General features: G+C 33.2%; 1 protein-coding gene across 1 annotated transcript in view; it reads left to right on the top strand.

Moving 5' to 3' along the window:
* Positions 1-7,755, top strand: part of LOC106130720 (T-cell leukemia homeobox protein 2) — a 30,637-nt gene extending 22,882 nt beyond the window's left edge. Inside the window, exon 3 of the mRNA XM_013329623.1 lies at positions 7,458-7,755. Within this exon, the coding sequence (XP_013185077.1) occupies positions 7,458-7,755 (298 nt within the window). The remainder of the gene's footprint in view (positions 1-7,457) is intronic.
* The last annotated feature ends 5,832 nt before the right edge of the window (positions 7,756-13,587 follow it).

Consider the following 13,587-nt stretch of genomic DNA (forward strand, 5'->3'; position numbering starts at 1 on the left):
ATCTTTAAATTAAAGGCTATAACTCCTCCTTAATTATTTGCAATGACTATCAAACAAATCGGTGTTACTAAATGGGACATAACAGAACAAACATAAACTAAAGATTCCTCATTGAATTCATTTTTGAAGCTTTTCAAAATTTATTTTGGCGCAAATTAACTTGTCCAGACGTTTAATATAAATAAAAAAAATGCTGGTTACGAAAGTAATTAATAAAGCAGATTTTAATCATCTATAAATTTGTTGAATTCCTCTGCTGCCGTTTCGAGTGCCGACGGTGAAATGAGACCGCGACTGGATGTGATTTCATGGAGGAGGTTTTTGGAATATAAAATCAAAAGCTAAAATAATGAGCTAATCTGACTGAATGAGGGACATATTTTTTTATTGTAAAATGTTTCACTAAGCAGGTCTGCTCCATCTAAAATTTATTAATGTTTTTGGTTGTATTTTACGAGGGGCATGAAATCACGAAGACTTACCCTCGAGGGCGTAGGTGCACTAAATCAATGGATTTTTTTTGTTTCGATACAAATAAATACATACAAAATCTAAAATAAGTAATTTACGAGTTGACCTGACCGGGAATCGAATACCTCCGATTCAAAATTAAGAACTCGTATTTCGATTTTTAAACAGTGTGAACTTGTCAAGGCAGATTTTCTTTGAAAGTGGCGCATGAGTACTCGACAATTGGAAATCATCATTAGCCAAGTTAAGAAAACAATTCAACCACTTCCAGTTTCCTGTCATCCGCGGGAAGACTTATAAAATAATCAGCCTGAAATTCTAATTTGGGGGCCTCTACGTTTGGCTTATTTAAGGAAAGTTTAATTGTACCTCACTTTATCTAATTATAAAGACGGCTTAACACGGAATTTGCCGCGAATCGTTAGTGCTGGGATTTCTATCGATATGTAGCTGTTTATTTATTTTGTATTGCTGATAATTATTTGATAAAAAAAATGTTACTAGGTAACTTACCGCATTTAATACCTTACTTACTTTAATTAAAAAATATATCATTTATTTTAATGTTTAATCGTCTCTACTTATATATATGTATATGATATTTTACCACGTAATAGTTTTTGTTTTATGTAATCTTTTGTTGTTATAAAAACAGCACTATAATTTGTATCGACCTTTCTCAAATCAATGTGTGACATCTGATAATGTTCAACATCAAGCATTTAAGCCGTAAGAAGCTACTTAGTTGTTATTAACTTTTACATACTACACGCTGAATGTTGGTAGGTACATCTCTAGCAATGAACGCGACTCTTTTCTTTTTTGAGCTTATCCATCTCCTTCCAGCAATCCTGCCAAGATCGTCTGCTGCCAGTTCTAGGATCCCGCCTGAAGTACAGTTACCTGCAGAGAAACTAGATCCCCTATAAAATAAATAAATATATATGTACGTGACAAATTACACAGATTGAATCAGCCTCGAAGAAAGTTTGAAACTTGTGTTACGAGATACTAACTCAACGATATTATACCTATTTTATAATAAATACTTAGATAGATAAACATCCAACACCCAGACCAATCAGAGAAAGTTCGTTTTTCATCATGCCCTGACCGGGACCTCCGGTGTCACACACAAGCGTATTACCGCTGCGCCACAGAAGACGTCAATGTCTATGGTTTTGGCTCGTATTTACGGTGGCCACTATTTTCTGCAGGGGACTGTCACATATTTTCACAATTGCCAAAGTATAGATTTAAAATATCGATATCGACAAAAGTGTCCCAACTCTAATCTCCACTCGTACATTAACCGGCCTAATAAAGTTCCTTGATAATAGACTTAACGCCTTGTTCAATCATTCATTATAGCCGGTCTCTCCGCCCTGGGTAATTAGAACTCCTATCATAATGGGTACCCTTAAGGGCTGCCCAAACGTACTTTGGGGATTGAACCAGTCTACTCCTGAATTGACACGACTACCATTAGGAACAACTAGCATCGCTACCCTGGCAATTTTCAGAAAAAGGTAACCTATGTCACTCATGATAATTTTGCCTGTCTTAATGTCGAAACCATCAAATTTGGTCCAATATTTTGAAGTGTTGAAAACTTTTCTTTTTATAACTTGTCTAAGTTACGCGGGAAAACTTCCCTGTAAAATCTAAATTATCGTGAAAAACACAACTTGTGATTACGTCACAAAATTCAAAAGCTACGTTAAACTGGATGGATCAATAATGGATTTGAGTTTCAGATATATTGAAGGTTGTTAATTATGGAATTCTTCTTTTTTAACGATAGCGCAATAAAGAAGAATTCCATAAGCTCTTTCCTGAATTGACTTTTACATTGGTGAAGGATAGGAAGTAATTAGCGCAAATTATGTTTTTATTCGGTACCAGTCCGTTTTGAAATTCATTGCACCTCCCTTCGAATTCCATGGGAAAGAAAAAATAAAAAATGGGAAATTCAGTACCTTACTTAATATGTGAACAAATGAAATATTAATTTTATCAATATACCCATTCTAATATAACCTAAATACAAAATTTAACCACCAAAATAAATTGATTTGAATTGAAACCCAACCCTCAGCCCTTGTTTAAATCCTCATTACCAGGGAGGCTAGTAATTAGGTGGATAAACCAATATGGAGGCTCCGGGCCGCTCATATATCACAAACTTTGAATTAACTTTATATTCATACCGCTTGTCGGTTTTAATAAACTTGAGTTATGGCGTCAAAGTTTCTTGGCCCATGAATACATTGGGAGTTTGTTACGTCGTTCGTTCTTGTTTTTACCAGACTGTAAGAAAGGAGGTGTGTTGCTCTCTTTATTTGATTAAAACTTGATGGTGTCAAATTTAATCGTGAATAAAAATTATAATTTCAAAGGCAGCCTTCTTTCCTTGTTAGTAGATATATTGTTGAAAATATAATTAATTTGTGCGCCAGCAAAATTAACTATTTTTTCAACAATTTTATATGGAAGTACACAATATGAATCTTGAAATCCAAAAAATTAAGTAGTATGTAATTCTGGCGGCCCGCCATGGCTTCCCTCGTAATACGTACTTACATAGACTATAACACTTTATTAATGCATTTTACTTTTAAACAGTACATAATAAAATTATCCTCAATGCATACATGTTAAGTTTATTATAAATCACCTTGCATAAATTTAATTACTTTAAACCAATCCTTTATATATTATTAATAACACACTCCATTATCACTGGCTTATCACCAGCCGATATCACCCAAAGCCGATGCTCATGTTACCCTAATGAACATTTAAAGTTAAGTGTCGCAATTATTATCGGCTTGCAAGAGAAAAATTTCAATTACGATAAAAGCATTCTATATAATTGAGTCTCTTTAAGTTAGTCGACGCAGCACGATAATTCTCCCGAGCTTAAAAGCATCATTCGACTTGCAAAGCTCATTTGCAGCAAACCATGCAGTATTAAACCTTACGGCTTTATATTTAAAGTCAGTGAAATAGTCATGTATAAATTTGTTTCTTACATGCAAATTAATGTTAAACAGACCACTCGGAGTAGAGTTGGTATCTTAATTAGTCAGACATAAGGACATGTACTTAGTAGCAGTGTATCTTAATGACGAGGAACACTGAATCATGAGTTCGTGAGGGTCCGTTAGACTTAATAAGGACCAGAGTTCATGTTATGTAACTGATGAGTTGTTATTTGTCTGTAAATCGTATATTTTTTCTCTCTTTTGATATTATGTCAAATCCGATGAATTCTCAGCTGTAAGCTTTAAAATCAGTGTGTTTAAAATAATACGACATAAATACTGTTGTAGCAGTTTCCGTAAATCTATCCCTTTTGACATGTGGTTGATTTTATCAAGTATTTTTTTAATAATACCTTAATAATTTCGTGAAGGCTTGGTCGATAATGACTTATTTACTAAAATTTCGGTTATAAGTGGGTATATTATTTTATAAATTGTTTTACCTGTTGTTTTATGTACCATCATATGTATTGTCTTATTTTAAACATGTTTGATATTAGAAGGCACTTTAGGTAAGATGTCTATTAATTTCGCTACGCAAAAGTTCAAACCTTCTCAGTGAATTAAAATTTAATGTTAAGAGATACTTAGACTAAAGTGTGTTCACCTCTTTTAAGAAAAGGCCACTAAGAGTTAAGTTGTTTAAGCACAATGTTCTACTTTGCAAAGAATTAAAGCTTATGGCAAGAAATGACTGATTTTGATAAAGATCCAAATAAATTATAATTTTACGATATAAGTATTTACAGTTGTGTTGAGAGAACGTTAAATGCTAACTGTTAGTTCGTTTTAAAATTCCTTGTTGTACAAAATAGTATTAAAGAAAATATTGTTCAACAAATATGAACAATATAACAAAAATAATAAAACCGTTAAATTTTAAATCCCTGACAAGACACTTTGTTTTACATAAAATAATCATTGAAAGTCAAAATACACAGCCATTTCTAGCAGCGTTTTATTCGTTGTTGAAAATGGTCTTAAATTATAATATCCGAGGTCGATCTGTTGCTCAACAGATCCAAATTTGGATTGTGGTTAAATTGTGGTGACTCCACGATTATGATAACCAAGGTTGAAGATTTATATAATAGTAGCATCACACAAAGACCAAAAGTAATTCTTGTTCTATTTGAAGCTATTATATTTTGAAGTTTAGTGAGTCACAAAAAACGTTTCAACAACCTTATAAGACAACATTGTTATCAAATATTTAACATTTACTTCATTTCAATTATTATATATTTTTGAATTGATCAAATTCAAGATAAAGCTCTCCAATATTTTTTCCAAGTACTTTGAATTCTATCATTACCTAACTTTCAAACTTGAACTGGCCTTCCACTTTTTTCGAGATTGTTAGCTCTGTCTACCCCTTAAGATATAAAGATATGGTTATATGCATTCACTTTAAAAATGTGATTTTTTAAATCAAAATAAGACAAATAACATTTCACAGTCAACAAAAAGTGTGCAAACAAAACATCATCCATGTAAACAACGGTATGTATTGTTGACAAGATAAGTCTGCAGACTAGTATGACGATAGATCGTGTACTTTATCATAAAATATGCACCGAAGGGGTGGGTGTAAAGAGCGGGGTCTCCCGCAGACCAAGTTTACGGTTCCAGACGGTGCGTTTGACTCCTGGGATCAACTGATGATATGCAGTAACACAGTCCATATGCGCCATTTTCTGATTGAATATGAAATTTTTTGTATGTACGGAGAATCTATTTGATAAGAATATGAATTTGCCAATTTTATTAAATGTGTGATATTTTAAAACTTATTTTTTAATTATACAAGTTTTCATCATTATAAAACATTTGTTTGCTTGATTTTTTACCAACAAGCAAAGGTTATTATTTTTAACAATAGGCCTTTTACCTTAACCCGAACTAATAATAAACCTGTATTTTTATATCATGAAAATCAATTGTGTATAACCATCCTTATGTAACGCAGACAAATCGTCCTGTCGTCATTTAAACATGATTAGCTAATTGACGCAAATCGGATTAGAAGCGAAACGCCATTTTGAACCTCATGGATTATTTACAGCCTTTCAGATGGTCCCGCTTAAAATGTAGTCGGATGTTCAGAGTAACCATCATATTAATAGAGCGCATACCATGCGAACTTCATCGACATCAACTTTAGGGAAATCCATAATAATATTATCCATAATCCATAATATAGTGTAAATAGATAACAAAGATTGTACACGGTTTCTTAATGCTAGTACTCAGCTAAGTTGGCATGTTACATCAATCTTTGACGATTGGTGTATAAGAGATGTATTTTCTATAATATAATTAATTTTTACTCTCAAACTATAAGCCGAACCTACACCATTTTTAACTGAATTCTTAAAAGAAAAAGTTCACTAGTCGTCGTTCCTCTTATTAAGTTTGTGATATGATTTATTTGTGAACTGATAAGTGCAATACCATTATAGTTGGATTAAATTCTATTTTGAGCAAACCAACGCACACTCTAAAACATACAACTACAAAAGCTCAACAGTATCAGTCTGAGATAATTGTTTCAGTGTTGTTTGATAGGGTCACCTAACACCTTGTTAAATATTAAAGTGATACTATATGCACGGGTTTTAAAGTTAAGAGGTTTAATTATCACTTGGTTGAAGGTTTATATCTTTATATGTTTAATTTTTTATACATACATATATATTATGGTCACGTCTATATCCCTTGTGGGGTAGACAGAGCCAACAGTCTTGAAAAGACTGATAGGCCACGCTCAGCTATTTGGCTTAATGATAGAATTGAGATTCAAATAGAGACAGGTTGCTAGACCATCGCCTAAAAAAGAATCCCAACTTTGTAAGCATAGCCCTTAGTCGCCTTTTACGACATCCATAGGAAAGAGATGGAGTGGTCCTATTATTTTTGTACTGGTGCCGGGAACCAAACGGCACATTAAATTTTTTACATATTTATAAATGCTTAAAATAAAGTCTCTGACTACACACATAAATAATTCTACGTAAAACTGTAACATACTATCATAGATTTATAAGAAACTAGCGACCCGCCCCGGCTTCGCACGGGTGCAAAATTATAAATGTTATTATACATAAAAACCTTCCTCTTGAATCACTCTACCTGTTACAAAAAACCGCATCAAAATCCGTTGCGTAATTTTAAAGATTTAAGCATACAGACAAACAGACTAAAATAGCGACTTTGTTTTATACTATGTAGTGACGAACTATATTTGCGAATTATCTAAGTCAGTTCTAGTTAAATAATTAAATTCCTTTCTAAATTCAAAATCAATTTTGTTCTATATTCAAATCTCCTAAATATTTCAAATAATTATAAGTATTAATCATAATGTACACCGGACGGACGAGGTAGAATTATCATTTTAGCTGCAAAATTCATCAGTCAGCACCAATTCCCGTCTATTGCTCAATAATTCAGAGCGACCATTAGCGTGTATACAAACGTTGTTCTAGTAATGAACCTCCGCGTTTAATTGGCCTGCTGATATATTTAACTAGTATACTGCTGGTTTGGTTCAGGACCAATATCTAGTGGGCACTTGTTAGTTAGCTTAATTATGGTTAGTACAAACGATATAATGGCACACATATAAATAGAAACATTTGTATTCGTATTACATTATTATAGTTACTCCGTATCATAATTAGGTAATAAAGATTCTAGCAGAGAAGTTTATATAATCTTTTTACCGTAGAAGTCGGGGGACCAGATTTAACAATTCATGGTTTTAAAGTATTTAGTAGGTACTCATGTCAGGCAGTTTTCTGATTGTTAAAATTTTTGAAAGATACGGCTTATGAGACCACAAGCGAACGAACAGAACGAAAAAATTTAAACCAAAAAAACTTGTGGAGAAAGAGATGACTGACAAAATAATGTAATGATAATTTATTTTTGTTACAGACGGCAAACAGCTGAAGAAAGGGAGGCTGAACGTCAAGCCGCTAATCGCTTGATGTTATCACTACAAGCTGAAGCGCTTAGCAAAGGGTATATCCCAGAACCACCAGGTGCTGCGCCGCTGTCAGCGCTACATTATCAAAATCCAGCGAACGCATCTGCTGCACCGCCCTCGAACACCGCTTTAAGCGCTTTACAAAATCTACAGCCATGGGCTGGAAACCAAAATGGATTTCTCAACGGCCCGCCAACGACCGCGCCACCTCCTCACCCCCCACCCGTCGCCTCCCCAATATGTTAAATAATTCAAAATTAGAAATTAATATTCTTAAATTGACGCTATAAAATGTAAGCTAGCTACATTGTAAATATTGACTATGCGATCTCAAATTTGTTTTTTTTTTTTTATATTATCTTGAGGCTGATCGTATGCTCTTAAGTTATTTTATTCAATTGTAAATACTTAATTAGATTAAAAATATATTACCTTTATTTCATAATATGCAGATTATGGAGGTGGGTTATGTAGTAGAAAAAATAACCATTTTGTGTTCTTACAAAGTTTAACATTTTTAGCTATGCCTCTTTTTGAAAGTTGAATGTGTACAGTAACCTATTTATAGCATTATATAGCTATTTTAACAGTATTATAGTTAATGTGAAATAAATTGGTGGTAATATACGAGTAACTGTAAATTTAAATTTTAAAATCATGTAAAATTCTTGCTTTAGCATTGTTTTATGTACATACTAAAAAGTAACATATAGGTAATTGAAAACCTGAAATGTTTAAATATTAACTTCTAATATCAGACTTCCAGACTTTTTATAAGTATAATTTGGTTCACAAATCAAAATCGCTAATTTAAAAATTTATTAAAAAGTTACTTATTAACTACCTAACTTTTCAAATATTTTCAAAACTGCTATTCTCTGATTATTCTTTATTAATTGCAAAAAATACTTATTTACAATTTGTAAAATACTAAAATTAAATGGTAGACATTCCATGTAGAAATAGTAAGGTGTAAATATTACGCATTTATTTAGTTTTATTCTTATAATCACACTCACATCATCCATCAATCATGTAAAAAGAAATAAATATGGAAAAAATTGTACTTAGACTGTTTTTTTATTACATTTTTAGCCAAAATATAAAGTACCTACTTACTTGAATTGTACCAATTTAATAATGCAAAATTTAAATTGTGTTGTTTCTTTAAAAGTTTGTGTTACAATTTATATACTTCAACCGAATTCTTTTACATGTTTAAAAATACGCTGCCACAACAAATGCTGAAAATTTTAATAAAATATGAAAAAAAAATCAAAATGTTTTTAATTTTATACCTAAATTCTGAACTACAACAACTAAAAACCGAAACAATTTTCCAAAACAATAGACTGTAGGTTGTGTGTCATTCTGCTTTCATAGACAAGGGCTTTAAAACAAAACATTAAGGAGAGAGAGAGAAAGAAGTATATAAGAGAGACAGAATTATAAAAGTGTCTCCACTCTCACTCCAAGTCAGCTCATGCACATCGTATAGACTTGGCAATATTAGCTCAATACACTTCAGGAAATTATGAGGGTAGGCCTAAGATATTGACTGCTCAGATAGTACAGGGATGATCTTGAGACTACGGAAAAAGAATTTCTGAAAAAAATATGGACTTCAGCCATTTTAAATAAAGGTTTTTTATAATTGTCTTTGTTTTGTTGTTTCTAGAGTAAGTAACACACGCACATAGTCTCGCCTTTATTTCTTGCGGGGTAGACAGAGCTGTCTCGAAAAACTGAAACTTTATGTTGAAATTGAGATTCAAATAGTGACAGGTTGCTCGTCCATCAGCTACAAACAGAATGCCAAGTTTATAAACCAAGCCCTTAGTCGCCTTTTAGAACATCCATGGAAAAGATATACAAAGCGATAAAGTTTAAACACTAGGGTATGCAGTATCAAAATCAAAATATGTTATAAAATACTAGCTGCGCCCGCGACTATGTCCGCGTGTAATAGTTATTTTGGGCATCATTGAAGCCCACAACAATGAATAATTTTCCCCGTTTTTTTTCACATTTTCCAATATTTCTACGCTTCTAATAGTTGCAACGTGATGTTATATAGCCTAAAGCCTTCCTCGATAAATAATCTGTTAAACACAAAAAGAATTTTTCAATTAGAACCAGTAGTTCCTGAGATTAGCGCGTTCAAACAAACAAACAAACTGTTCAGCTTTATAATATTAGTATAGATTAAACATATGGCTCATTAAATAAATTCTTCTTCCTCCTGGTGTTACATCCTCACTTCTCTGTAGAGGAGCCCTGGGTACGCTTTTTGACCACACTTTAATCAATACATAAGTTCATACTTACATTAAAGTTTTTATCTCTTACGGGGTACATAGAACCAAACAGTCTCTAAACGACTCAAAGTCCACGTTCAACTATTTTTTAAATGGAATTATTAAATAAGAAGACTTGATAATTTATTATGGAAGCAGGTTTTAGAAAATTGCCGAGCTCTTGCTGATGGAAATTTTCTTGTAGGTACAGGCAAACAGCGAACCTAAAAACTTGCCAAATCACTTGACAAATTATCATTTTTGGCAGACTATAATCAAACAAATGCAACAATGTTATGCTTGAAAAACTGTAATTAATACACATAGATTACTTATAATAACATATATTCCTTGCAGGGTAGATAGAGCCTACGGTTTCGAAAAGACTGAAAGGCCAAATTAACCTGTTTGGCAATATCATGAATTTACAAAAAGTTCTTATTTTCCTTCAAATTTAACAACAACGGAGACGTTTAAATCATCATTATTTTAATGTGTTCTAAAATTGAACAACAACTCTTCAGTCGGTTAAAACTGGCAATAAACATTTAAAAAAAATTGAACATCAGCTCCAGTCCTTAAACTACGGAATCGATTTAAATGATTTCTGTCGTCGAAAACGTTCTGTTTAGCGACAATTAGGACCCCTATTACGATTGTAATACAATTTTAATATCCCGTGGGCAACGTAATAACAAAGCATTATAGCAGACGTGACTTCTGTGCCATCATTACATTTGTTTTTAGAAAAAATAAACGGATTATTTTGTAAACCCCTAATATACCTTTACCACAAAACCACAGTAAAAAAATTACATCGCAATTATGTAATCCAATGCTGGGGTATTTAGTTCTAACTTTATAACACCATAACAAAAGCAGCGATGAAGTTTAAGAATGCCGTAACAATACATTAGCTATAATATCGCATGGAGTGATGATAGTTTGAAATGATTCTCGAAAGGATGTCCCTGTAATCGATATAAAGCGGCAAAAAGAGGCGGCATTTTCCGGTGACGTCACCTTCCTACGAAAAGGGTCAAGTAATTTGTAGATTTTTATCCATCTCAGTCTTAATCATTCACTTTAAATAGTTAACATACATATACAATACATAAATCACATATACATTCAGTCAGAAAAGTATCGGGAATGGATTATTTATTTATGGTTCCAAATTCAAATTTTTGTTTTTTTTGTTGTTGTTAGATTGGCACAACTGTTTTCCATTTTGGCGCGGAGTTTGAGTTGCATCTGTTGTTTACATTAAATACAGTGCTATTTTTAGTTATATCATATCTAGTGTGTATTGCTAATTTCATAATGGATAAAAACATCGAACAAAGAGTTTGTCTTAAATTTTGCATTGCCAATGGAATATCGTGTTCGGAGTCACTGAAAATGTTACAGAAGGCTTACGGTGAATCGACTTTATCAAAAACTCGTGCTTATGAGTGGTACAAAGCGTTCAAAAGCGGTCGAGATGTGATGGAAGATTTGCCTCGCTCTGGTAGGCCATCAACGTCTGCAACTGAAGTTAACATCGCAAAAGTGAAGGAAATAGTGACTGAAAATCCTCATTCAACTTTGAGAGAGATAGCCACCGAACTTTCTGTATCTCACGAGTCGATCCGTACCATTTTAACTAATAATTTGGGTATGAAACATGTTGCCGCTCGGCTAGTCCCAAAAGACCTGAATTTTTTTCAAAAACTCAATCGCATGAGAGTCGCTGAGGACATGCTAGAACGAGTCAATTCCGACCCAACATTCATGAAACGCATTGTTACTGGTGACGAGACGTGGGTTTACGAGTTTGACATGCAAACTAGTCAACAAGCTTCGGAGTGGCGCCTTCCAACTGAACCGAAACCGAAAAAACCACGCCAAAGTCGTTCAAAAGTCAAAGTCATGTTGACTGTTTTCTTTGACTATCGCGGTGTTGTGCACTCGGAATTCTTGCCGGAAGGTCAAACGGTAAATAAGGAATATTATTTGAGTGTTATGCGGCGTTTAAGAGAGCAAATCCGACGAAAAAGACCAGATTTGTGGAAAGAAAATTCTTGGATTTTGCACCATGATAATGCACCTTCGCACAAGGCCATCATTGTGAACGAATTTTTAACCAAACACTCAACAAATACCATCGAGCAACCACCATATTCACCAGATATGGCTCCAGCCGACTTTTTTCTTTTTCCTAAACTCAAATTACCACTTCGTGGCACCCGTTTTCAATCGGTAGAAGACATAAAAGAGAATTCGCGGCGAGAACTGACCTCAATTCCGGAAACAGCGTTTAAAAAATGTTTTGATGATTGGATTATTCGTTGGCGTAAGTGTATCGTTTCTAAAGGAGCATATTTTGAAGGTGATAAAATAAATTTGGATGAATAACAAACAGTTTGTGTATTATTGATCTTTTCCTGCTACTTTCTTGACAGAGTAGTACATATACTGAACAATCATCGTGAAAGAAGACTACTACGTGACTAATTCCAGTGTAATGAAAATGTATTTATCCGTCCTCCTAGATCCTCTCCAGAGAGGTCAGGATTTAGTCGAGACTTACACCAAGAGAGATGCATTTTATCTAGTTCCTTTGATATTTTTTGCTTGACAAAGGTTGATTCATAATTTGTAAGTGATTTACCCTTAAGCAGTATGTTTCGACGTTTACAGGAAGAAGGGTTCCTATATTTTTTAGTTTGGACCCAAACGATACATATAACAAACTAATGATATATATGTATATTTTATTTATTATTTTCGTGTCCGTATTCCAATATAAATTAAAATTTATACATTAATACTCATGCAAATAATTTTGTATCTCGAAACATAAGTAAAAAAACTGTATTTACTTATTCTGTACTTTGCATAATCCAAGAGATTTTCTGTATGTTGAAAAATTAATATTATCTAATCTTTGGTCTGGTAATTGTTTATTTTACGTTTTGATTATTATTTTAAATAAAATACCAGTGTGCCGTGTGGTTCCCGGCACCAATATAAAAAAGAATAGGACCACACCATCTCTTTCCCATAGATGTCACTATTTGAATCTTAATTCTATCATTAAGCTTCACAGCTGAACGTGGCCTGTTAGTTTTTCAACACTGCTAGCGCTGTCTACCCCGCACGGGAAATAAACGTGATTATGTGAATGGATAAATGAATGATAAATATTTTCTCTACATAGAAATTCTGTATAACTACTGTTTGTCTGAACAACCCAAGCTAATATTTATGGCATTTTCGATTAAACCATCTATTGTCAAATCCTTTGTGATTAAAATGACAAACTTTCTAAGAAACGTCTTTATTTTACAAAAAGTTTGAAATTACTTTTAAAAAAACTGTGTTCAGAGATCGCGTGACGTTTATACAAATTAGTCGTATAATGAGACGTAAGGGCGAGTCGGGAATCAAACCCACGACCGTCGTTTTAATCGCGGTGGCGTGCGAACTATGTTGTCATTCACTGTAGTGGTGATGTCTCGAATTGGTTAAATTTTATTATAAATAAATATATATATAATGGCTGTTATAGTTTATTTTATAAGTGTGCTTCACATGTGGTTTCCAGAATTTAAAAAAAGACCACTCCATATCATTACCATGAATGTCGTAAAAGGCGACCAAGAGGAAGGCTCATAAACTTAGGATTCCTTTTGTAGGCGATGGGCTATCAACCTGTCACTATTTGCTTCGCAATTTCATCATTAGGTCTTGCAGCCTTTAAGACTCTTCCTAATAAAAATTGAGATCTGACCTGCGG

This window comes from Amyelois transitella, chromosome 23, assembly GCF_032362555.1.
Source record: "Amyelois transitella isolate CPQ chromosome 23, ilAmyTran1.1, whole genome shotgun sequence".
Lineage (NCBI taxonomy): Eukaryota > Metazoa > Arthropoda > Insecta > Lepidoptera > Pyralidae > Amyelois > Amyelois transitella.